The following is a 27256-nucleotide window of genomic DNA, read 5'->3' as shown; positions in this document are numbered from 1 at the left end:
GTTTAATTCTTTGGTTAACATTTGTGACTGCCTGAATACTTGTTTGAGAATATCTGGCATAAAAGTTTTGTTTAAAAATTTTATTATACAGAAAAAGTGTATGAATTTTATTTATATGTTGTCTGTACGTATATGTGTGTGTTTGTTTATATGTATGTATGTATGTGTGTGTGTGTGTGTGTGTGTAGATGTACACCCTACTAGCCTTATCTTTGCAACATTCAAATTCAGTTAAGAATACTAAAAATAAGAAATATGGCACTGCCTGAATAACTGTTGTACACAATGTATCAACAATAGTATGTATGTTTGACATAACTCTTCCAAATTACATAAATTCTCATTTTCTTCATTTACATAAATTATTTATAGTTTCAATCACATTGATTAATTAATGATCACAAATACTTACTTTAGTTATTCATAATGACAGAAGTTGTATTGTATAGCAGATATTTAAAATATTAAATATAATTTCTAGAGTAAATGCAATATGAAGTGCCAATGGAATTTACCAAATTTTTTCCAAGAAATGTTTCTGGATAAGATTGATTATCAACTAACTCATGTTGTTCTTGAATGCAAGACTGTCTCTTAAAGAAATAAGCTGAAATTTTCTTGTCTGTCCAGTCCATGAAGTAAACCATGTCTTTTTTTTTTATTATTTGACAGATTCGTAACTTAGGTGAAGGATCCAGCACGTGCCTTGATAGTCCTGCTCGTAGAGACGACCTTCACAAACCTGTAGGTCTCTACCCATGTCACAGGCAGGGTGGCAACCAGGTAAGTAACATGAGTTGATCCCTTTATTTCAGATCTTGATTCTGGCTTTAGATTGTGTAGTCAGAAAATTTCTGACATCTGGCTATGCTAGATTACAAAATTCTACTAAAATACCTTTGTAAACGTAGCTAATTTTCACTATTGGTGGATAACATAATATGGTTGAACTTAAAGCTTAGTTTATATATAGATATGTTTGCTTCATTGTTTGGTAAGTATCAGTTCATCTGAATCTGGACTGCTTAACTCTGATTGAAAGTTAAGATTGAAAACTCTTAAGACTTATAAATGTTTCTACACTGATGATGAATAGTTACCAAAATATCATCATTTATCTTTCTAGTACTTAAGATATATTCATATTTAGGGATATCTCTCAGTAAGTATCTTTTATATATCAAAGGAAAGTATTTTGCAGTATATCATTCTGAGGTTTGACATGAATCACTGCAGTTGCATAGATAGATATGCTCCTAACTAACCGTAGAAATTAAAGATTTATACCAATATAAATGTTTATCTTAAACCAAGAAGTTTACACAGTCGTAAAACATTCAGTTTGTATGTAGAAGTTAGTTACAAAATTACACTATAGAACAGGCCACAAAGTACATATGTTAAAGTGTAAACTAAGAAGAAAATGACAAGTAAAACTTAATGAAGAAAAGCTAAAGAAATAATATATTCTTTTAACTAGTTTAATATTTTTCTATTTAGCTTATTACTAAATCAAATAAATGAATAAAATTATTTTTAAGCGTATATTATGGTTTATACAGAGAGTTATATTAAAATGATTATGGATGTGCAAATCAGTAAGCCATGTAACAACCAAAGCTGTATAGAGGTGCGGTGAAACAGATTAGAAGGTGTTTTGTTATTAGTGTGATTCCACCAGAAATTGATATGTTTTGGGAAGGATATATATAACAGCTCAAAAGCTTCATACACTTCAGTTGTTGTTTTAGAATTTCCAAGACAAGGATAGCCCTTGTACTAAATGGTATTTGAAAACAAGGGAATATAGATCAACTTGAGGAACCAGAACCATCCAGATAAAGACCTGAAGCAAGTTGTGTCCCAGTTGTGGTATGCAAAGTGCAGTGTCTTGTAACAGGTGAGAATCAACAAATACAATGTTCAGTGGCAGAAGCTGTCCATGTGTCTCGGGCAACAATGCACAACATAACCTAGAAGGATCTTCATCTGTTAAAGTGACACAAGTGACCTTTACTCCAGTTTCTTCCCTGACATATCTATTCAACCAATTGCATATCTCAACTAGCTGGAGAATGAAACTGGTATTCATTCTCTTCTATATGAAGATATATCAAGTCACTAGATACAGTGCCTAAAGGTTTCTGTGGGATCACACTGTTGAAATGGGTGCAGGGAAACTACTGCCTTTATAAACTAAAGGGATTATGGAAAAGTAATCAGGGAGAAGTGGATATGAAAGCCTTACAACTGAGCCTGTTGCAGAGGAAACTATGCTACTTGAGTATTGTCAAAATACATGGTAAACAGACAGAACATGACTAGATGTAGTAACATGAACTGTAACGACACAATGGGGCTATAAAATCATTTTAATATAACATGCATATTTTAGTTTTGATCTATACAGGTAGCTTGCTTTGATCAGTAGTTAATGTTAAATACTCAACCTTATGTATGTGACAATATTTTCAAAATGTATGAAAACAAGTAGAAATTTCATGTTTTTCAATAATATACAGGTTAATATCTGTATACTTGCATTTTTTGCAAGAATAACAGAAATACGTTTTCACGGACAATATATTAAGAATATGTATGACTTCAGCATGTTTCTACTGCACATATCAATTTGTATTTAACGTTGTCAGTAAATATGGACTTTATTACACTTAACGTTGTCAGTAAGTATGGACTTTATTACACTTAACGTTGTCAGTAAGTATGGACTTTATTACACTTAACGTTGTTAGTAAATATGGACTTTATTACACTTAATGTTGCCAGTAAATATGGACTTTATTACACTTAATGTTGCCAGTAAATATGGACTTTATTACACTCAACGTTGTCAGTAAATATGGACTTTATTACACTCAACGTTGTCAGTAAATATGGACTTTATTACACTCAACGCTGTCAGTAAATATGGACTTTATTACACTCGACGTTGTCAGTAAATATGGACTTTATTACACTCGACGTTGTCAGTAAATATGGACTTTATTACACTTAATGTTGTCAGTAAATATGGACGTTATTACACTTATCATTGCCAGTAAATATGGACTTTATTACACTTAATGTTGTCAGTAAATATGGACTTTATTCCACTTAATGTTGTCAGTAAATATGGACTGTAACAGTGAAATAGCCTTTAAGATTTTTTTTTTTTAAAGTTTATTGTAAAATGTTCCAACAATTTATGATAATTATTAGTTAAAATTATATAGTACAATTACTTACATTAGGATCATAAATCCATAGCTGATTACCCATGGACCCATGACAAGGGTAGAGTATCACATCTTGTCCAGCATAGTCTAAGCAAGCTTCATCTCGTCTAATCTCTCCTTGTTTACTTAGCATCCAGTACTAATATAAAAAGCAGATAAAAAATCTCTCAGAATCATTCATGCTATGTTTGTTCTCAATTCTCTAAGAAAACAATACAGCAATTTTAAGCCAGATTATCATTATTTACTGAAATTTCAAACAGCCAAAAGTTTATTAGATTATTGCACATGCAACTATTTATTACCGATTTGGAGAAATATACGCTTTTCATAAAACTTGTTTTATGCAAAAACAAGGTTTTTGCAACCTAGAGTATTTTACCATTGTTTTTAAATTTAAATATTTTATCCAACTGCTTTTTTCTTTACCTTTTTTTATTTATTTTTTTGTCTTGTACCAGATTTTCTTCCATTCTTTTTTTGCCTTTTCCTGCCTGAGTTCTGAAGATAGTTCCTAGTCTATATTTTTGGTAGCAGTTTTCTATTTGTCTTAGAAATTATCTGTAATTCTTGAAACTTAAATGTGATGTTTTTCTGATAATATTCTGTCACAACAAATTTGAAGAAAAAAACCTCTTATCGTGCACCAATCTTGTATTGCAGTGGCTTGTCCATCTCACCAAAGATACTCTAGTGGTCTAATCATATTCCATGGGTAAGCTTACTGCGTGCTCCTCAGCGGTAAGTCTGTCAGCTTATAATGCCAAAAACCAGGTTTCAATACCCATGGTGGGCACAGCACAGATAACCCATTGTATAGCTTTGCGCTTAACAACAAACAAACAAAAGCTTATTGTGATAGAGGAGTTTGAATATTATCCTTCGGTGTTGCAATTTCTGCCTTCTTCAAACTTGTAGCTCTCTTGATTACTTTGAGTTATATTAACAGATTATTTGTTGCTTGTATCTAATCAGAAATGCTCTCGATATCCAAACTACTTATATCTTTCACTCTTCATGACTGTAATAATGAATAGTTGAATATCCTCCTCCCCTATTGGTGTTAATTGCACTATCTTTATTTATGATAGAACTTTATGCAGTGAATGTATTTTTTATCCTATATGTTATATTGGTACTTCACTTATTATTGATGCTTTCCTTGTGCAGTATCAACAATCCAATTTCAGTTACTTACACATGATCTTTTTGACAGTGAGTTATGGGTGGAAAATACCAGATTGGGTATCTTAAGCTATTTTTGGCTTCTGTTAAAAAGATATTGTTGTCAGTTTTCTTTCAGCTTTGCATCATTAATATTTTATTGACAGGAATCTTATAGAGCAACCTTGCATTTTGCTCTTCTTTTCCCCATCATTGAAATCCTGCCTCAATCCCATGCCATTTTAGTAGACCATAGTTTTTGTCTGTTTTCTTATGATTTCATGTAATTGTACTTCATTTTGGATATTTTTAGTATTTCAAAGGCTTTAAGTCTAGTGCTTTATCAGCTTGCATACGACTGTACTTATCTTATGAGTACATCTTTAATGCATGGCTATTCTTAAGGTTTGGATGTACTGTTTCCTTTCAATATTATGACTGAAATCATAAATCTGGCCTTGATGCCCCCTGGGCAGCCCTGTAATCTTCCTTCGTCTTGCCTGAATTGCCCACATGGAGTCCATAAAGGTGCATTTTGTATAGGTCTTTAATATTGATTTTTTAAATGACCCTGTTTGAATTTTCTGCCACATAGTTTCTTCAGCATTTAAGATTCAACCCCATAGTGTGACTATAACATTAAGAGACTGTTAATTTTTGAAGCTTATATTTTAGAAGTATGTATCCTTATTTTTACCAAACTTTACCTCATTAATGTACGAGAAAACTTAAACCAAAAAAGGCAAAGAAGAGATCCTTCTGGTGTTTAGAAGCAACGTCAAAATTTGACATAATGTGCACTAGTAGTAGTAGTAGACATGAAACCTCGTCGGCTACAGTTTACAAAGCATTTTTGTCTTGCGTTTTATTGTCTTTCTTGGAAAATGTCAACTTGATTGTTTTAATAACAATTGGTTCCTTGTACTTTAAAAGGAGGAGATAAACTTAATAATCAAATAAGATAATTTTCACTGAAATTTCATTTAGACCTATGGCTGATAGTGGTGGAATAGGAAATAGTAGGTCTGATCTTATAGTCATGGTATCAGTAACAGTAGTAGGCCTAGTAATAAGCGATAAATTTACTAGAACTAATACTAAAGCACAACAAAGAAGAGAGCTATGTGTGTGTATGAAAGCACATTATGCTAATATAATAGTAAATTGACAAACAATAATTTATAAGCATAAAGAAGTGGTTTTATTTCAGGGAACATACTTAAGTTTCAACAGAAAAAGGCAAACCAGTGTTCTTTCGAAACATAAATAAAACCTTTTTTTTGTCAATATACTACTAATGAAGAGAGCTGTTGAGCACTTGGCTAATTTGAATGAATGCTGATAAAACAGAGATGTGAAAAAGCTATGATTTGTAAGATAACATCACCTGACACAGTATTCAGGATGGATAAGAAAACAATACAAAAACAATGTCCAGTTTGGAGATATTTATCATTATTTAAACACCGACAGACATTTATCAAAAATTTGACCATTGTCTTATACTTGGAAAGAAATTATTAGCATAATCATGGTGCTAGACAGCTTTGATCATGAAAAATAAAATTGCACCTAACTACAAGAGACTTACCAAATCACCACAGATTTTAAGAAACCAAAGCTCTGTCGAAACCAATAATCCAAAATTATGTTCAGCTTTAATTTGATGATAACAATCAGCCTGTTTTGCTTAATTATACCATTCTTCACCTTCTTGATACTGTTAATAATCACTTTATTTCAAAACAAGAAGAACAGATATCATCATGATTTGTTAAGTAAAATAAAACAGCATAGCTATAACTTTATTAGTATTACAGATTCAAATTCAGTATTATTCAAGCCAGTGTAATGTATGGTAACAATTACCAGTACATTACACAGCATCCAGACAGAATAATGTTAAATAAGAAATACAAAAGCAATAACAATAAATACTCAAAATGCACTTAAAGGTTGGTTATGTGATATTTAAGATGGAGTTAAGATGGCTACCAAATTTATGAAACACTTAATCAAACAGTCAATTTGTTGTTTTTCCCATTTATATACTTTTATTTTTCAATGCTTTCTAAAAGAAAAAGTTAAATCTAAAAAAATCCATCAATTTCTTACAACACTGCTATTACCAAATATTTCATTTATAAATTTCTGCTTGATATTAAACTTTTTGCTGAACTACAAGTCTATCTATGTAAAAGTTTTCCATGTTCAAAATCAGTTAGTAACACTTATGGTTGAAATTAGGCCTAAACCTTAGAACTATACTAATAGGTCTATTACTCAGTTGCTATCTGTGACAAAGTGCTTACTACTAATCCTGTCCTGTCATTTGCTTGTGAATGACAGTTCTTTTGTTTAATTGTATTGAGCCACAGGTTTTCTTTGTAGGACTTTTATAAAGATAATTCTTTTTTTTTTTTCTTATGGCAATTTATGCAACTGACCACTCGACAACTGATAGACATTTTGTAGGACAGCCACTGTATTTTGCCAATGACAGCTACAAGTGATGGACATGTGATACATGTAGCATGGTTGTGAGAAGGGTTTACATGTCATGTGAGAACAAAGTCTAAGCACCACCACATGACACAGTGTAATTGGCTTACAGACTGCTGCATGAGAACATGTGATATAAACATGTATAATCTCACTAATAAGTGGAAAAGGGTTACAAATAAAATGTTGAAATCTTGTTGAGAAATATTTATAAGTAAGTTTTTAAATGTTAAAGTTTCTATCTGATGTAAAGTTTTCTTTAATATTTATTTCCTTGGATAACAGAATCACAGTATTCAGCATGGCAGCAGTCGCAAATGTCTAGAAATGGCACCAGATAAACAACACGTGCTCATGAAGGAATGTACAGAAAGCCCTCTTCAACAGTGGAAGTTCCAGAATTATAACCCGTCCAATGCAGCAAAAGCATAAATCTAGTCCTAGAAAACTGAGGAGGTCAGAGGTCCTACAGCAATGTTACAATAATGTAACACATTCATATGATATAAGGATTTTTCATTCCAATTGCAAATCAAAAAGATTTTGATTCTGGCTAGTGTTCTAAAACTACTTACCTGGGGTGTTGAGGGAAAATGCTATGGCAAAAAGAATTTCATTGTCAAGCCATCTGTGTTAGTCAAACAGCACCAGAAGTGCCCTTCTGAACTCTTGGTAATTATGTTTTGAAAGTTACAGGATTAAGCGTTTGTCACCCAGTATATTAGTCTTCTTTACATGTTGCATATATACGTAAGCACAGGAAGGTAACTTATTACTATCTCTTTTTTTCAGCTTTTCGATTCTGTTTTACTGCCATCTCTCTCTTTTTTTTGTTTCAAGTTTTTAATAGCAAACATTCCATGATAAATTACTGAGTTTTTGACCTAAAAAGTATATATACATAAAAATGTGTGCCTTACTCAATATAAATATTTATATGTATGCATGAAACAGGTTATAGTGCATTAATAAAGTACATTTCAAAAGTTTTTTTATGTATTATACACTGTGATTAATGCTTCATTCAAAAGCAATAATATATAAAGATCTTATGTTGCTCATTCATTTTAGCATGATTGTAATCTTTAAATAAGGTAGTGGGCTGTAAGTTGTTGTTTCAATCTGCCTCCTCTAAAGTATATCTAAAGATCTAATAGAATTGAGGAGTACAAGTATATTAGTTTGCAAATTTTACTGGTAGTCTGCCTTTACAAAAATTTGATTTTCTGTTCTTATATTTAATTTATATATCTTTAATTGATCCAGTAAATTAATTTTATTCAGCATTATTTTCATCACTAAGGATTTCACAATGCATTTAATAACATAGACTTTATTGTGTAAAATTTTACAGTTTTGAGCTACATGGTTCAGGCCTACATACTTTTGTTTTACTGTAAAAGAAGACATAGCATTTATTTAATTATCATATAATTATGATGGCCTTATGAAGGATATATATATTCAACATATTATAAGACCCACATTAAGAAATTTGTTTTCCTAAATGTCAGATTACACTTTTGTGAGTCAGTATTCTGTGCTTTTGTCCTAACAGAAGAATAACAAAAATTGTAAACTTAACACCTTAAGTTGTTGTTTTTGATTTAAGTTGGAAAAAATTTTGGTTGTAACATTTTTTTCGTAAACCATTTAAATTGCAAGAAACAACCTTTAGTGACCAGTGTTTTGTTTTTTTTCCACTGGTTCCAAAATTAGGGTTAATTTTCATTTAGTACTTGAGGCATTGCTTTTGCATATTTCAGTTGGCAGTTCAAAATTTGAAGTTAGTTATTACCACATAAATGTTAATTTTTGAATAAGTTTACTAAAAAAAATTATGTGTAATCTTCAAAACTAAGACTGAACATACAAAAATTGAAAGATTTAAGCCTTCAAACTAATTATTTTGAAATTAATGTCTTTTACTTCTTTTCCCTTTAGAAATTTTATTATTTTTGTTTCACAATTAACACATTGATCAAACTGAAGATGGCAAGTAAGAGGGTGTTTCCAATTGTACTTAATCTGCATAAATGTTTTTTCCATGTTTATCATAGAGTATTAACATGTCTTGATACAGTACTGTAAACAAAATTAATTGAATAGGCAGAACTATTCAAATATATCTTCATTCTTAACACCATTTATTAGGAGGATTAGATTCTTCTGTTGTCTTTTAGATATTTAAAACACCAGAGTATCAAGTCACCTATCTGATGCTTTTGAAGGTATTAGAAAAACACTTAAGGTTTCTGTTTGTACATACATGTAATGTTTTTGATATTGTCCATATTTAAATTCAAATTTACAGGTGTCTAAAACACAGTACACACTTGCATTATTTTCTGCTTATGTTCACATGTGCCAATATTTTAGGTTTAGTTGTGAATGTTACTTGATTATAGTCAATCTTGCCCAGGTGAAATAAGTTTGTTTTGAATTCTAAATTTTAATATTATATTATGGGAATAATAATTAGAAACAAGTTTTGTTTCATAAGTTTGAATTTTTCAGAAATTTATCTTGTATTATTCCAGTTAAAAATATACGACTTCTGCTTCTACAGTACAAAAGGAGCTCTGTTAGTTTATTATTAGGAGTAGAGTAGTATATGTTACAAGTGCTGGTTTCTAAAACATAAACAAAGGTTACAGCACTCGGGAAAAACAAACAGTTGAGAATGTGCACACGTAAAAAGTGTCACAATTCTGTATTAACTTGTCTGACCTTTTTTTTTCTTCTTTTTAACTCTCATATTTTATTTAGTTTTTGAACATTAAATTATCATTCTGAAATAGGGCCTACTTTTAGCTTGTTTATAAGTAACAAATCCTCTTACCATTCTTTATTAAACAAGCCTTACTCTTAGCATACTGGTTCTATAGAAGAATAGCTAATGTTAATTTATATACTATCTACAAACTGGACAGTTCTAATATCGTTTTCTAGGTTATTCCTTGATTAAGTACAAACTGTAAATTACTCTGAAGTCTAGCATACCTCTGAACTACAAACTAATGAAAACAAGTTGTCCATAAATCGTCTGACACATTAACATCCTTTATATGAGCAACATTAGGCTAACTTACAGTAAGGCAAGTCTGCAATAATAAGAACATTTTCTAATTTCATGGGCACCACTGTAGTTTTTATGCCTTAAGACTTCAGATGCTGATTACAAATCCTGTTGAAAAATGCAAATTATGATAAGTGTGAATACTAATATGAATTACATCCAAACAAGTATGATCATAAACTAAGTACTATGTATATAACTTGTTCTTTCCAGATCACAGTATTGGCTATGATTGGTTAGAATGCATAAAAGTTGCCGACTCCTAGCAGTTGTGCATACTGCAGTGTAAAACTGAAAAATCTAAATCAATGTGCTTCAATGCATAGGTCTGTTGTTTAGAAGTTGTGTCTTTACAATGCATCAGAGGAAGAGTTGTGGAAATCAATGTCATGGCTGTTTCTTGTTTTCCCACCATTCATTTCAACCATAAAAATGTTTTGTTTGTTTAAATGTTATTTTCACTGACAGTTCTGTTTTTGTTTGTCAGTGTGATTCAAACATATTTAAGTTAATTTGTATGTGATTTGACTTTTGTTTTGTGAGGGAAGTATATGGCTATGAGAAGTAAAGAAGAGTTTTTTTCTCAGCTAGTCCAATAATTATTTAAAAGAAACAAATATGCCATTACTTCAAAGGCATTACTGTGATCAGTTGACTAGTATGTAAGCTACCAGATATCCTATTCAAACTACATTTCATGTGTGTATCAGTAAAACACAGTTAAAGGGTAAAAACAGGGTTCAATATTATGCTTGTTATTCCAAAACACTAAGATAGTTTATTGTTTAACTGTTGTACACCTTAGTAACATGGATTAATAGCTGACTGAGTATTACACCATACAAAAAAAAGTTGTAAATGTTTCATTATATGTTATATAAATCTCCCAAATAGCAAAACTGTTGTTAGTGGATTTCTTTTGTGATAGGTGATTTTGTTTTTAGAAGGATATCTGTGTTCTTACTGGAAGTAATGTACAAGTTCCTGATATTTGTACAGTGTGCCTTATTGATTGAATAAAGCAAAAATTTTAGCAAGTGCTGGATACTATCAAAATCTTTGTTGGATATTTAAAATGTATTGTTTGTCTACTCTATTATAAGATATCTAAATAACTTAAACTTTAATTTGTTTTGTTTTTTATCTACTGTTAAGAAATTATATTCATTAGGGCTAAAATAAAGGTGAAGCTTGTAATTCAGAGATGTCTTCCAGAAATGTTATGTTTTAATTAGAAGGATTCTGACAGTTATTTTTATTTACAGAAAGCCAGCAGCGATCCCTTGGTACTTAAAAAATCTATCAAATAATTTACCATTGTTTTCAAATCTAGTTCTTATTAAATATTATGAAAATATTTATAAAGTGTTAATTAACCATTTTTCTCCATTTATTAAAGCTTTTTAATTAAGAACTTTCAATTTTCAAAACCAAGTCAGATTCTAGATATTATGGAACGATAGTAACCTGAAAATTCATGTATAGTTGTTTAATTGTAATATGCTGTTACTAGTTCATTAACTATAAAAAAAAAAAACATTTTAAAATCAAGTAAGAATTGGATGCATATGTTTAAAATTGTAGTGATACTTTGTGAAAAGTTTGAAACTCCTGTTAAACTTCTTTGAAATATTTTTTTTATTTTAGTGCAAAGATCTAACATAAATAATCCATTTGGTTTATAAAGTGGGAAACCTTCAACTTTTTTAAATCTTTTGTTTTTTTTCTGACAAATGAAATACAAATACCACATTATAAAAACTAGTACCTTTCCAATATGTAACAATGAGCTAGTATAGAAAACCAGCATTTATAAGCCCATTGATTTTCAATGTCAAAAGATATATTTTAATTTGTTGGCATCATTTCAGAAAGGGTCAATGTCTACAGAATTATACTTTTAAACAGACTCTAACATCAGATACCATGGCATCCACATCAATTATACAACTTTCCCATCAAATTTTAGCACATTAGCTTGGAAAGATAGAAGCATTTACCATAAAACTTCAGAGAGCAATAAAACAAAATCACTAAGTCATGGAAATTTACCGAAATATTATAACATGCATGTTACAAATCTATCTAAATAATATGATTGTGTTTATCTGTCCAGAATTTTTCTCTCAAATTTCTTAATCAAACACTACAAATCTTGTATCATTAGAAAGTTGGGATTGTGTATTGGCATTTTCATTCAGAATCACCTTACCTGTTTTTTGCTTAATCAAACTTTACAATGCAACAAATATGGTGCATGATGGCATAATGTCATTGTCTTGAAGTAATAACTGGCTTCAATTTCAACTTTTGTTTTTTATTTGCAAATGATTTCACACAAACACTTAACCTGCATGTAATTTCCTAAAAAAATAACATTACACTAAATGCAGTTGCATTGGGCTTTCTCGACTTATTTAGGTCTAAAATATGCAAGCACAGTTCATTTAAACCATATGCTTATCACTTTGTGAACACTCATTCAGAGGTTTCTGCATAATCAGCTAAGTTTGCCTTCGTTACAATGTTATATTTACTTTACTTTGCAGTAATTTAGCTTTGGTTTGTTTCATAAACCTCTATGAACACGTTTTAGCTACTTTTTCTTTAGTACTGGTTTTATTCTTCATTTCTGCAAGTTTCAGTGTTTCAGCTCATATCACCGTGTCATACACTCAACACCCATAACTGTTTCATACTTTGTACACTATTATAAATACCATTACTTTATTGTTTACTTTACTTAGTTTTATTAAATAAAGTTACTTCTAGGTGATTTTGTTTGTCTGACCGCATAAACGTTTTTCAAATAGATCAGGATTTATCAATCTAATGCATAATGCCTGCGTGAAAATGATAGAATAAGGAAAATTCAAGCAAATGGCAAAATAACTGCCACAAATGTTCTGCAGGTTGCAGCTAGTGTTCATCATAATAATTGCTGCATGTGTTTTGGACATAAATTACTGGGTTCATGGTTTACTTATCTAAAATATATCTAGTTTTATTTACAATAATCACAATGTGAATGAATACAATCCTTTGAACAAGCTGAATGCATGCACTTCGTGTGATTTGGGGATTAATAGCCAGATCAAAGACCACTAACTTTCAAGTATAACTATCCCTAATTTAGAACTGTGGACCACAGAAAGGCCAACCAGTCTTCAACACCTACTGTCTATGATACTACTGTTAATCAAAGAGCAGGATTGACTGTCACAGTTATAATGCCCCACAGTTGAAAGTGTAGAGTATCTTCAGTCTTCAATTGGACCTTTCAATCTGCCCTTGGCACACTAACCACTAGGCCACATCTGGGCCACACTTTAAGATTTGATCCAGATTAAAACACTGAACATATCATTGGCAATACATTGATTTATGAAAACTGTAAATAATTAACATAAATTATATGCACAAAATAATTTTTAAGCTCACTTTTAACCATTATAAAATTTAACATTAAATAATAATTACTCAAAAATAAAATCCCTAAATGATGCACAACAGAAACGTATATAAGCAGAGTGCACAGTTTGTTTTGACCTAAATGACTTAAAAAATAAAACTATTCAAAGCTCGTACACACATGTAACTACATTTTAATGTTTAAATCACTCCTGTTAGAGTGAATTATGATATTATTATATCTAGATTTACTGTGCAAATAATAATGATTTCATATTACAATGAGTGTATGTAAATGTAATGGATAAAATATAGGGTATCAACTCAACATCTGTTTCACAAATTTATAATGTACCAAACATGATAAAAATTATGAAGTATCTCAGCCACAAAGATTTGTATTTAGCTCCATTAACAAGACTTGTGCTTTTATTCCAAATCCACAAAAAATTAGAACCATCGTTAATAACTCGTGGAACACTTGATTCATTTTAATCTGTTATTGTACCAACAGTGAAAGGTTTGCACTGTTAAAATTACAACTAAAATGGTATTTTGTTTGATACAAACAGTGGTTCCAAGTTTCAATAGTAGTCCTTCCAGTTTGTGAAACATAAGTTACTAATCTAAGTTTGACTCTCAACAACAACAACAACAAAAATTTGACATGGAGACATTTACTTTTATGGGCATCTGTAAGAAAGTAATATATGTATACTTTCCTTTTAAAATATTTTTATTAGATAAATAGCTCTGGTCAATAATCTCAAATTCCATCAACATGTGAACTTGAAAATACAGAAAAAAAGCCTTGTACAAGACGTATTTTCTAGTGTTTGATAGAATTTGAACAATACCAACAGATTAATTGAATAATGAAGTAAACTGCTCACTATAACTCCTGAAACACAACTATAGTGTACATGTTTGCAATCTCTAGTTGAAAATGGAACTTGCAGCTTTAAATAATTGGACGGCTGTAGTAAGTAATGTATCAAAATCAAATTTCAGTATTTATATTTAACTACCTTTAGCAATTTGTAAAACACAATTTTACCTTGAAGTAAATAGAAGAAATTCATGATCTAAAAATAAAAAACTTGTTAACAAACTAAGTAATAATTAATCTTCTTCAAAATTTTGTCAACTAATTAAACTCCTTTTTTCATCTATTGCATACACAACATTTACTTTGAAAGAAACTTCATGTTTATTTCATCCTTTGTATTCTCTAAGAGCAATGGTGAGAGTAGGAAGTCATTCATGTTCTACAAATTTTAACTTCAAAACACCCTATTTTCTAATGAGGCATTTTTAGTTAATATCTTTGATGTAAACTTAAAAACATTTATGAATAAAATTTCTTGTTGTGATATAATTATTTTAATAATAAATATATTCCCTGCTATCAAATATATGATATTTTACAAGATAATTTAAAATGTTTATTACATGCTTAGCCTTTAAAAGTAAATTTCTACAACTTTTGATCAGCCATAATAGTTTTAATTAAAAAACAAACAAGTTAAACTTTCATATTAACTATAGAGACCTTACTGTTGTATTATTGACATCACCTACTGGCCTAACTGCAGAAACAAAAAATCTTTCAACTTCATAGTTCAAGGACAGATAAAACTTTTAGTGAAAAGTAATGTGTAAACTTTTAATTTCAGTCATATGAACCTATTAGTTGTGGCTAACTTTAAACATCCTTTTCATAGACTTATCACACAGTTTCTTAATGATGATGTCTTGCTTATGATGTTTCTGGAAAACTAGTAGCACTTTTTTCTTCATTTGGCACTACAGTATATTGCTGTAAAGGTCTTCTGAAAAATCCACACTAAAATTGAAATAAAAAAATTGCACTTAAAAATATTTTTCAGTAAATTTATTCTATCACTATAATAAGTTTGCAAAGTTGAAAGTAATTGGTGTTCACAATTCACTGAAGCTAGAGAAAGAAAAAAGTTTTTGATGACTGAAGTTGAAGACCTTACAAATTACGCATAAATTTGTGATTTATTACTAAAAACTAGATATTTTCATACTGCATAACCAAAAGCATACATGTCAGTGATATTTTATCAACTTCTTCTGACAGTTGTGAAAACCTGAAATAAATACATGTAAATAGAAGAGTCTAAAAAAACCTTTGATACTGAGTGTATTAAAAATAAAAAATAAATAGTAAACAAAACATTTTTTTTTCAATGAAAATGTGACTTTGTGAACCAAAGTGATAGTTATAAGTTGGTTGTGTGGTAATGATATTAAGTAATTACTTCAAGATGGTTCAAATGGCAGTTTCTGTAAGACATTTTCAGTCAGGCCAGATTAACAAATTACAACATAGCATAGGGTCCCCCCCAGCTGAATTGAGGGGGAAGGGTGCACACAAGATCAGTCTTCTTTGAAATGATGCTTCTCAATTATTTGCTAATTACTTACTTAACTGTTTCAATAAATGATGATACATATTAGCTGAGATTTCACAACTTACCCTCCACAGAATTATAACAACAATTACAAGTAAGAGAATGCCACAAGCCACAGAAACTATGATAAACAGAATGGGTGTTTTCTTCTCTGTTTTAGAAAAATGTACATCCGAATAAGCTTTCGTTTCAGCCTAGAACAGAAAGTAGGGATTAATTGACATACAAAAATTACCTTTAAAATGTTTACTCTTAAATGTACCAGCTCTTTGTTTTAGTCTTTTAGAACTTTTGATATCATTTTACATTTATAAGTTACAGCTATGTACATACTTCATTTCTTGATAGTTTAGAAGAAATGAAGGATTAATCAAGATCTTTCAAGGTTTAATAATTATATATGTTAAAGAATTTTTTTCACCACTCTGGAGAAAAAAGAAAAATCTTTAACATATATATATAATAATTAAACAGTTTTATTCACTGTATAATATTGAATAATGAATTCAAAAATGTTATCCACATACGGTGAAGTAAAACAGACTCAAAACTCTGTAGTGTTGTCAATTATTTAAAAATGCAACTGTAGGTTTAGGGAATTTCAGGTTTAATGTACATTATCAAAAAATTATGAAATATCAAACATATGCCACAGAAATTTTCTGAAAATCCCTTCCAAAATATCTGTTTTTCTTAAACACCTTTTTACAAACTGCACCAAAACATATGTTCAAATACAAAATAAGAAACTTACTTTAGCTTCATCATTGGTTGTGTTTTGTTCTATATCTAGGCTAGATATAAGGTGGATCTTCCCTCTGGAAATAATACTAACGTAGTCTACTTTTGGATATTCCTAGTAAAGGGGCAAAAAATTAAATTTTCAAAGTAAATTAAAAAATTACAAATTTATTTTCTATTTGATATATAAGTAATGACACTAGACTATAATATTGAACTTAGTTTCCAAAAGGTTACTACAAAGTTTTTTCCTTTTAGAGTATATTTAAAAGGCAAAAACATAAGCAGCAGTGAGTGGACAAAAACTGTTTATTTGGATAGGGATTGAGTGTTAGCATAAAAGTAAAAAGTCCTCAAAGTTTACACAGCCCTGTCTAAAACATGTTTGACACTAAAAAAACCATCAATTAGATATCTCACCTGGACAAATGTGCTATTCCAAAGAAGAGCCTTTATATTTATAACATTACTACTTCTGGCTTCAAGATTATTAATGGTGCATGTGATGTTTAGACATTTGATCTTGAAACTGTCATTTTCACAGTCCTACAGAAGTGAATAAGTTTCGAAAAAATGTGGTTCACAGACTCATAAACTTTTCATACAATCTGAAGTTGTTTTTTTAAATAACACAAACAGCACAATTTAAGTGTATTTAATTTACCTATTCAATCAGCATTAAAATGTAAATTAGCTCAAAGAAATAGATTTTTTTTTTCCCCACAAAGCTACACAATAGGCTATGTGCAGTCTGTCCACCAAGAGGAATCAAACCCCAGATCTGTAACTCTGTGAATTCACATTAACTCACCGGGTAAAACATATCAAAATTAAACTATACCAATAAGTAATTCATATTTTATAACACTGAATAAACATTTTTTTGTTAGCAAACTTTATATATAAGTAAACCAGTTTGATCCTGGTGTGCCTGGATAAACTGTCATCATCTCTGTTGTTATTAAGTCAAATAAAAAAATAATATGCTTGAAAAACGGGGACATACAAAATCCCCCCTAGATGATATCAGTAAAATCAAATCCAAGTTATAAAAGTGCCTTCATGTAGGAATAACCAACAATGATTTCAATGGATTCATAATTTGATCCTAATGTGCCTGGATAAACTGTCATCATCTCTGTTGTTATTAAGTCAAATAAAAAAATAATATGCTTGAAAAACGGGGACATACAAAATCCCCCCTAGATGATATCAGTAAAATCAAATCCAAGTTATAAAAGTGCCTTCATGTAGGAATAACCAACAATGATTTCAATACATCAAAAACTATTTCAATGGATTCATAATTTTACGTCTAGTTTTCCTAACATTTATGCAAGTTATTTTAGGGGAAAAACAATCTGATTCATCTATGTAACCATAAGGTCTACTTCAGCAAAACAAAATTTGTTCTTAGTAAACTACACTTATGAGTAAACTTTACCTTCATTTATCTCAAACTAATAAATATATTACTGGTAATTTCTAAGCTTACAAAAGCCTATGCTACAATTACCTATTTCCATGCAAAAATTAAACACTTTGATTAAATTTTCAAAGTATCAATAAAATCACCACTAAAAAAAAACAGCTATGGAGAATAAAAATTTTCACTTTGTTTTTCAGGTTTTATAATTAAGTGTCAACAAAAATATATTTTGATTTCATTATCACAGCTATTACCAATGCCACATATTTGACAGCCTTTCCATCAACCAATTTTTCCTCGTGCACAGTAGCTGCTTCTCTCTTCCTTCGAATAGTATTTACACTATTGCTTCCCTTTTCAGCCAAGTTCTTAGACTGTGACAAACGAAACAAAAAAATAAATTATGAGATTAACTGGTATGCTACATATAGAAAATAATGTCATGACCAGCCATGAGAAATTTAATCTACTACTGTAATGGAAATTAAACATAAGCAACAGGATTGGACATATTCAGGAATTATAAGTGCAATTTAAATAGGATAACAAAAACGTGTTTTTCCTCCATCTGTCAATGTATATTTGACATGAAAAGTCCATAAGACACTTGTACTATAGTAATATAATTTTTTACTTCCTCACCTCAAATTTTCTTGTGTGCCTAGCAAGTGCTCTACCAACTGAACCAAAAAGTTAACCTGCTGATTATTGCTAATAAGGCAGTTTTTTTAAAATTACCACAGTACTCTACTCCTTTGTTGATATACATATAAAATTTAATTAAGCTACATACTATATATATATATATTGTAGAATTTTTAGTATAACATTAGTAAACTTTTGTTTTGTATTTTTATTACTTATAGGTATTCCCAAAGACAAAAGCAAACTGCATATAATCAAAACAGATAAAACAGAGGTCCAACAACATGACAATGAGCATCTTAATGCTACAATCAAAACCATTTACAGGTTAACAAATGATCTTTTTTAGAACTGTTTTCTTTGGTCAAGCAGTCAAACACCAGATTCATGAATAAATCCATTCTGTCTTTTAAGTAATGATAATATTTAAGAACATGTGATATACAAGTAGCTTTAAGCATTACAACAGAATGATATCAATACAAATCAAATACTAAACTGTAACCATAAATTAAGCACACATAAATGCTTTGAATAATTTCTTGCAAATTTGTGTTTTAAGTTTAAACAGGCTGATTTTTAAGCATTTCAATACCATTTTTTTTCTTTAGTATTAATTACTGGATGACAGTTACATTATATCTCATGTTCAATATGATCATAATAGGCTTTTAATTTAATGCTTAGACTCATTTAGACTTAGATGTTTGTGATGTCAAAATACAAAGTCTATAGTTTCATATGAATTAAGAACTGAAACTAACATTATTGACAAGCTAGAATATAAAATAAGAACCTCTTTTTTTTATTTCCTAAGATATCGCTCATGTACTGACTCAAACATAGTGCCTCCACCTCTTTCCATTTTTAGAAATGCTCACTTATATACACTTACTTCTATATATGACATGAATAACCAATCGAAAGCTCAGAGTATCCCCCTAGTGGTTTCTCAGCCATTTTGACATGTTATTGTGTTAATCTCATTCTTTTCACACAAGATTTCAAATGATAAGGTAAGTCTTTAGTGACCTCAAAATATCATATTTTTTAGACCCAAATACAGCTTAGTTACTACGCTTGATAAATTATAGTGGAATTCTATGTTATCAATATAGTAATTCATGATTTTTTGGGTTATTTAAAGTGTATATATAAAACCTCCACGTGGAAAATTTCATAAGGCTTAGCAACCTATGACAAGCAGCAAACAAGTACAAAGGTCTTAACCATAACTAGAAGAGATAATTGTTTGCTTTACTTCTTTATTTACTGTTCTATGTTTTAAGAAAAATAAGTTTAAAAACTTATTTGAAAATAGTATTAATGTATAATCATTGAAATAAGACTGTATTTTATAAAATACTTGTCCACCAAAACACAGCCAAGACTGGTCATTTTGTAAAGATTAAAGGTCAGTCTTATATTATTGGAAATGGTATCATGAGTGCATGTGTGCAGCATCATTGTAACTTCTGTATTGTTAGCCAGGCATCTCTGGAAGGTCAATATAATAAAAACAATAAATATATATCAATGCATAATGTTATGAAACTTAAGCTATTTAGACTAAACTTTTGTGTTATAATATGTCATTATTCTAGAGCAAAAAAAGCATAGTTTAAATCTATTTCCTAATTTTTTATGGTGGTTATAAGGCCAGTCAAATTGACATACCCCATAGAGTTAGGGTAGAGAAAATAACAGAAAAAATATAAAAGTTTACTGAATACAAACACTTGAAATGTACTTAGGAGGTTTTAGAGATTATACAAATAATATTTGAGATTTTTGGGACAAACAATAGTTTTTTTAGTTATAGCATAAAAATCACTTCGCACTTGGACGGGTAATAAAACAGACTGGATATTTTCACAAGCAAATCTATAAAAAAATACTTCATTAAAAACTGATTTTTTGTGTACAAAAGACTTGTAATCTTTACTAAACATCTACCAAGTTTTGTGAAGATGCATTTATTGTTAGAGTATAAATATTTAAGTTGTATATAATATACCAAGCTCATCGCAAAAGGGTTAAAATGTTTACTATAACTTATGTTATAATTCTTAAAGAATAAAATATTTGAGTTGATCTTTAGTTATTCTTCTTTTATGAGGGTAGCGATAAATATAAAAATTACCAGCATTACTTCTTATTTTTAAAACAGTATGTTAACAATGAATTAAGTCAGTCACTTTATATCATTACAAACAAACATTTTAATGACAAGTAAAAATCAAAAGTCTTACCCCAATACTATGAGGATTCACCCATTTTTCATCCAATAGGCAGTAGCCATTCCCATAAACCTGTTTAAAATATATATACTATGATTTACAAAACAGAAAGTACAATCACAATTCTTGAAATATGTATTTATAAAGTAATATAAATAGTTCTGGAATTCATTTATAAACATAAATAAACTACACAATACTTACACCAAAAATTAACAGTTCAAATTAATGAATTTTAATTATTTGTAAGATATATTTTTGAGTTGTATACCATATACTTCTTCCTAAACTTTTCCCAAGGTGGGTTTCAGCATAAATTTATTATCCCTAAATGGTTTAAATTTGTATTATCAACTGTGACTAAAAAAAATATGATGGTTAATAATTTGAGACTCACCAAGACCACAGTGAAGCAAACTTGTGTGCTAATTATTTTTTTTTAATCTTATAATTAGATAACGTCAAGAAATGAAAGACCATATGATAAAATCAGCATTTATTTGTATATGTTTCTCACCACCATTTGTTTTATAGCTATCTGAAGAGAGGTTTTTTAAACAAATTTCATTCCATATTTAATACATAAGCCTAAAAAAGTCAGCAAAAGCTTCTTTCCATGCAAGTAAATTCTTAGTAGTAAACTTTTTTTTTTTGTAAATACTTGCTTTATTCACTTTGACTAATTTTTTATTCTAACCAAACACTCAAAAGACATTTGAAAACTGCAGAAAAATTGTAATTTCAGCCCCGTGACTTAATCATTGATCACTTATGCAACTACAGCTTTCTTTCTTCTTAAACAAACAATTTCCAATTTGAATTGACACCTGCCTTCTTGTTTTAAAAACCCAGTCCTATCTTTACCTACGCACATTGATACATGTAGTAGGGATATATTGTCTAAAATGATTAAATAGTGCTAAATGTGAACTTAAATTTACAGTTATATTTAACAGCAAGTATTTGTTCACATTCATGTTTTATATCCATTTATAAAAATAATTACTTCAAGATACTTCTTTTAGAATTCAGGGTATGAGGTGGAGAGTTATCAAAACAATAATTTCTATATTGTCTGAGTCATTCTTTTTACCCTTTCGATCAAACTACAGTATAAAAATAGGTAGTTTTATATTATAAAATACTACTGGTACAAGTGTTAGCAACATTCAAATATGTTACTTGTTTTCCCATCTGTATACCCCCTTATAAAAAGAAAGTAGAAATAATCATTGTAAATATAAAAGCTAATAAATATCTAGTGAACGATTTTTACCTTTGGGGTTTCCATTAAATAAAGCACATATTGTTCCTTATTTTTGTTATTTCCAAGTTCATATGGCCAAGAGATCTCAACCTGTACCTCTCTGGCTCGAAATGGTCCATCATTGATAATCTGGAAAAGTTAAAAGTATTTTAAATGTAAGCTCTTTGCTAGATATATCAAAAAAAGGCATTAAAAAGAAATGGATATTAATTTTTCCTGAATCACAAACATTATTACTTAGATGTATTACTGTGAAAGGCCTCTTCAATTCTAATCTCTAAATGAGCTTGGAAGAGAAAAAACAAAATTTCTTCTGAACAAGAAACTTTAGAAATGTCATTTTTTCACATAATCTTATACTCGGTTTGGCTCTGAAATACTACAACTTTTTTTTTCAGTTATATATTTTTAATAAAAAAAATACTTCTGTAATACACAAAGCTAGAATATCAACATAAAATATAACAAACTGAGTTACAAATAAAAAGGAGTTCCTATTTCACAGACATGCATTTTGTTTTTAGCTTATACAGCACAAATTCCAAGATGAATAAAAATAATTTCTTGATCCCCTCCAAAAAGAAAAACATTATTTTACATAGTAGTTAAATCAAAAATTAACTCCCTCTAAACACCAGTGAGAAAGCATCTGAACAGCTCTACAACCATAGGTATCATAGTGTGTTGCAGTTGAAACTGCTATTTACACCCTTCCATAATTAGTGAAGATATTTATTTAGATATTCTGATAATTTTTTATAAGCTTTCACGCAAGTGTTCTGCATGTTTCTAACATTCTTCTTATAAACTTTACAGGAAAATAGTCATAAACTTGCACAATTCTCTAGCTCAGACAAATCTTACCTTCCATAATGTCTGTTCTATATGGCTTATACTTGTTTGATCTTGTTTAAGTGTCCTACCCTCCTAGAGTGAAGTCATACTCATTTGCAGGGGTGGTAAAGAGATTTGTACAAGTTAGTATATTATGGAATTTATATCTTGTATAATAGAAATGATCAATGAGGTAGATAATCTAGGATTGTACGATACAACGCTAGGACTTTAGTTTGACTTAAAAGTGTGTTATCTTGTTTATAATTCTTGTATTTGTCTTATGCAAAACTTTTGCTTTACAACTCCAGCAACCAGAGAAGGCTTCATAAAAACTTTGAAGCTAGCCAGTAGTGGTATAGTCCTGGCATTTTATTTACTTGTTGATAAGAATGTTTTATTCATTCACTTGTGTTTGCATATTTTACTACTGCTATCGACATTCAAAATTACTCTCTGCAAAACATTTTCCAAGTGTTATATCATAAATACTTATTACTTTCTGTCAAACATCAATATACCTGAATGCCACAAGTTGAGGAAAGAAATGCAGAATCTTTCCAAGTTGCCCAAATCTTATAGCATGTAAGGTGAATTTAAGCCTGTCAGTCCTGAACTTCTGTTTAATTTACTTTACAGAATACCAAGTTGAACCAGAAAACAGGTCAAGAAAAATGAAAATACCATATATACAGTATCATGCAATGTAAAAAAAGTAAATTATTTTATTAGAATGAATGGTTCATCACAAAACATATGCACTCAGGTTAATTCAGACAAGTTTGCAGAAGATGGTCAACTAAATGGCTTGTTTCTTATAAGAAATACATATCAATTAATTATGACTAAATAAGAGCTTTTCAGGTGATGATCCAAGCTGACAGGTAAGGTGAAGACATTTTTGCTGAGATTAAACACATTTTCTATGACAACCTTTACTAAGCCAAAACAGGAATAGTGGCCACAAGATATATGTATGTGATCTAAAAACATTTAGCTGTAAGATTCCACCTGATTAACTATTAACCCATTCACATTGGGTAAGTCAAAGTGTGCATGTTAACTTTTTAGAGTTACATTCAAAATGTAGTTAAACTACTTTATTATCAATATATCAAATAAACTTAAGATCAAAATGCAGTTAATAAATCAAATTTTAATACATGTTTTAAGTTCTTGATTGTATAAGCAAATATTCAAACAAAATTCCTCAATCTCCCCAGTATGAGAATTGTGAAATTTGCTCTATAAATCTCTCTTCTCTAATCTATTTACAACCCCTCCAAGAAGTATGGCATTTAAATTAAATTACTCATAAATAATATAGATATTATTCAGGCAAAGCATGTTTTTATAGTCTTCAATCTTATTTGTTTGCGGTGCCATAAACTAAAAAATCAGACCCATTTGTCGTATCTTTTGCACAAATTGCCAATAGTTCTTTCTCTTATGTTTTATACTACATTACGTATAACCAATAGAAAGACAAAGTTTTAATATATCAAATGATGTATTATATTACACTGTACAGGACATTCTACATTTCATTCTTCTGTTTCAAATTTGTTCTCATGGGAATTGCATCAATGAGCTTAACTGAACTTTTAAAGGCTCTTATTGCATATTTAGAGAGCCAGGAAAATTATGATAGTTATACGGTAATGTTTTTTTTTCATGGTATTATTCTGTGTTCTTAGGTGCAGTATTTAATTAAATATAAAATTATTTAGTTCAGTAAAACCATCCAGGTAAATCCTAGTTTTTCATGGGTATTCTTTATTTATTATTTTAAAAGTAAATAAGACGTAAAAATAAAAAACTTATTAGGTTACAAGATCTTGTAAAATAAAATAACTCATTGCAAAAGGGTTAATATCTATAGGATGAGTTTCATCATTTTTGTTAAGTATTCAAGCATCTCAGAAGTCCTAACTATGTTAAAAATTAGTTACTGTTACTACAGTGGTATTCCAATGGATAATTTGATAACAGGAAATGATTACTTGAAGCAGATTTATTGCAATATTAATAACCAAAAAAATCACAAAGCATTTTAAAATGGAATAAAGACTGCAACAGTTACACTATGTTAATGTTAATTAACTTCGGTAAAGCTCAGACTTAATAAGCAATTCACATGACAATAGGTACCTCATAGGTGTGAATAACAGGGGTACCAACATCAGTCTCAGACATCATCACTGTCTCTTCTTTAATTTCATCACTATATAATACTTGCTCTGGCTTAGATACACTGAAATTTGATATTAACAGAAACTTGAACTAACAATAATTTAATTTTACTATATACAAACATTTTCAAGCATAACATTACAGATAATATTACTCATTCCAATAACACTGAAAGAACTAAGTCATGTACAAAGCATAAATATTAACTTCTTAATATTTTATAATTATCTCTTCAAAGTCTATTTACTTTGACAAGGGAGAAATGCTGGTTATATGTAAACTTTTGGACTGTATGATCTTTACTTCTAAAAGGATCAGCAGAAGCTTCCATGACTTTGATCAGTATTGTGAATTCTTTATGGCATCTTAAGGACAGTGTTTTAATATGAACTTTATATATTATATATATAAAATATTAGCACATGAATATGTTCCAAATAAAACTTGCTATAACCATTTATTTTAGGAAAAGTTAGATAGTTACATTGTATGTGCCACTGTTTTTTATATCTTCCTCAAGAACTTTTTATTTATTTATTATCTTAATACTTTCCATAAATTACAATAACTCAAAATGTAATTAAAAAACATTTTAAGCAACTGAACTTGTACATGTAAAAGATTCTATGATCATATCAACAGACAAAAACAAAAGTGAAAGAAATCTTACCCACGTAATTTTAGTTCTGCAAGCCGTATAATTTCAAGCTCGAAGTGGGAGGTAGTATTCTCTGCTGTATTCACACTTGTACTAGAAGTAGATTACTACCTGATAAATTTGTATATACTCAAAGGATTTCTGCCATAAATACGATGATGTATTATACCAGTAGTCTTAATATTAAGGTGTTAAGATTATCATCTACAAAAGCTAATAACTTCTCCATCAATGACTACATTCACTATACAAATGATTACATAACTGATAAAATACTAAATTCACATTTATATACTCTTCAAATGCAAGTTTTTTCATTTCAATTGCTGCAAACATAATTCAAAGATAAGTCGGAACTTCTAAAATTAGCTTTTATACAATAAAACTGGAAAAAAGTATTCTTACGTGTCTTACAACTTAACAGTTGCTTAACTCAGCTTCTTTTCCTGTATTTTGAATCATCTTATATTCCAAAATACTCTTATTAACCTTATAAACTTTTTATTTACATAAATATAATCAGATGTTTTGCCAGATTACCATCTGAAAACCATAAATGTAACACAACAGTGCACTATAATAGAAACTATAACAGAAACCTAAAATGCCAGGGTTGTTACATATGTTATTTTTGAACTGAGAACTACAAAATTACAATGCTAAATAGTAATTAATAGGAATTAGTATTCCCTTTATTACTCTTAATATAAACAGTGCTTGCTAGCGAGGTCTCAAGATTTGTTATGGAAAAAAACATAGTTTGTGTTGAATTTCATAGCTGGAATACCATAAAGTAGTTTTTACTATGCTATAGATATTACTAAACATGTTTTTAACAGTAACATAAAATTATTACTAGATGTTGTCTCGTCCTTTGTATATATTATAACTATGTAGCTACGGGAACATTTTCGGTTACAATTTTTATATTCTTGCTTTATCAAGTAAGACAACATAGCATTTGTGCAACATAATAGAGATGTTTATTATTATTTTCAATTATGTATTTGTTTTTTATGGGTCCTTTGAAGAGATGAGTAAAGCATATAAAAATGGAGCCTCCTCTCAAGGAATTATGAAGACCTACATACAGTTCACTAGTATTGTAATCATTTGTGTATAGTAGAACAGATACTTAGAATTTATTAAAGTATTATAATACAAATGTATATACACATTATTGCTGTACTTTTAATTGGCTTTTGTTCTATATTTTAATTGTTTAAGCATGTTTTTATTTTGTGTTTCTTAACAGTATTTGAGGCCTATATATGAAACAATATGATTATTGTAGTAATTTGCATATAATGCCTGCTTGTTACTGTACTAGGAGATGATTATTTTGTGAATGCCTGATCATTGTAGTAATTTGCATATAATGCCTGCTTGTTACTGTACTAGGAGATGATTATTTTG

At 29.5% G+C, this 27256-nt stretch overlaps 2 protein-coding genes across 3 annotated transcripts in view; one reads left to right on the top strand and one right to left on the bottom strand.

Moving 5' to 3' along the window:
* Nucleotides 1-7604, top strand: part of LOC106458464 (putative polypeptide N-acetylgalactosaminyltransferase 9) — a 21269-nt gene extending 13665 nt beyond the window's left edge. Inside the window, exons 6-7 of the mRNA XM_022384676.1 lie at nucleotides 673-783; nucleotides 7188-7604. Of these exons, the coding sequence (XP_022240384.1) occupies nucleotides 673-783; nucleotides 7188-7334 (258 nt within the window). The 3' untranslated portion in view covers nucleotides 7335-7604. The remainder of the gene's footprint in view (nucleotides 1-672; nucleotides 784-7187) is intronic.
* Nucleotides 7605-14849: 7245 nt separating this feature from the next.
* The window catches only part of LOC106458463 (integrin alpha-PS1-like), a 128506-nt gene continuing 116099 nt past the window's right edge, over nucleotides 14850-27256 (bottom strand). For both annotated transcript variants that reach the window (XM_022384687.1, XM_022384688.1), the window contains exons 18-26: nucleotides 25853-25933; nucleotides 25141-25243; nucleotides 22165-22284; nucleotides 20901-20960; nucleotides 18258-18377; nucleotides 16995-17120; nucleotides 16588-16689; nucleotides 15899-16027; nucleotides 14850-15238 (exon numbers count right to left, since the gene is read on the bottom strand). In XM_022384687.1, coding sequence (XP_022240395.1) covers nucleotides 15152-15238; nucleotides 15899-16027; nucleotides 16588-16689; nucleotides 16995-17120; nucleotides 18258-18377; nucleotides 20901-20960; nucleotides 22165-22284; nucleotides 25141-25243; nucleotides 25853-25933 — 928 coding nt within the window. In that variant the 3' untranslated portion in view covers nucleotides 14850-15151. The remainder of the gene's footprint in view (nucleotides 15239-15898; nucleotides 16028-16587; nucleotides 16690-16994; nucleotides 17121-18257; nucleotides 18378-20900; nucleotides 20961-22164; nucleotides 22285-25140; nucleotides 25244-25852; nucleotides 25934-27256) is intronic.

This window comes from Limulus polyphemus, unplaced genomic scaffold, assembly GCF_000517525.1.
Source record: "Limulus polyphemus unplaced genomic scaffold, Limulus_polyphemus-2.1.2 Scaffold467, whole genome shotgun sequence".
Taxonomy (NCBI): Eukaryota; Metazoa; Arthropoda; class Merostomata; order Xiphosura; family Limulidae; genus Limulus; species Limulus polyphemus.
Note: the sequence above shows the minus strand (reverse complement) of the source record. Positions and strands in the feature narration are given on the sequence as shown.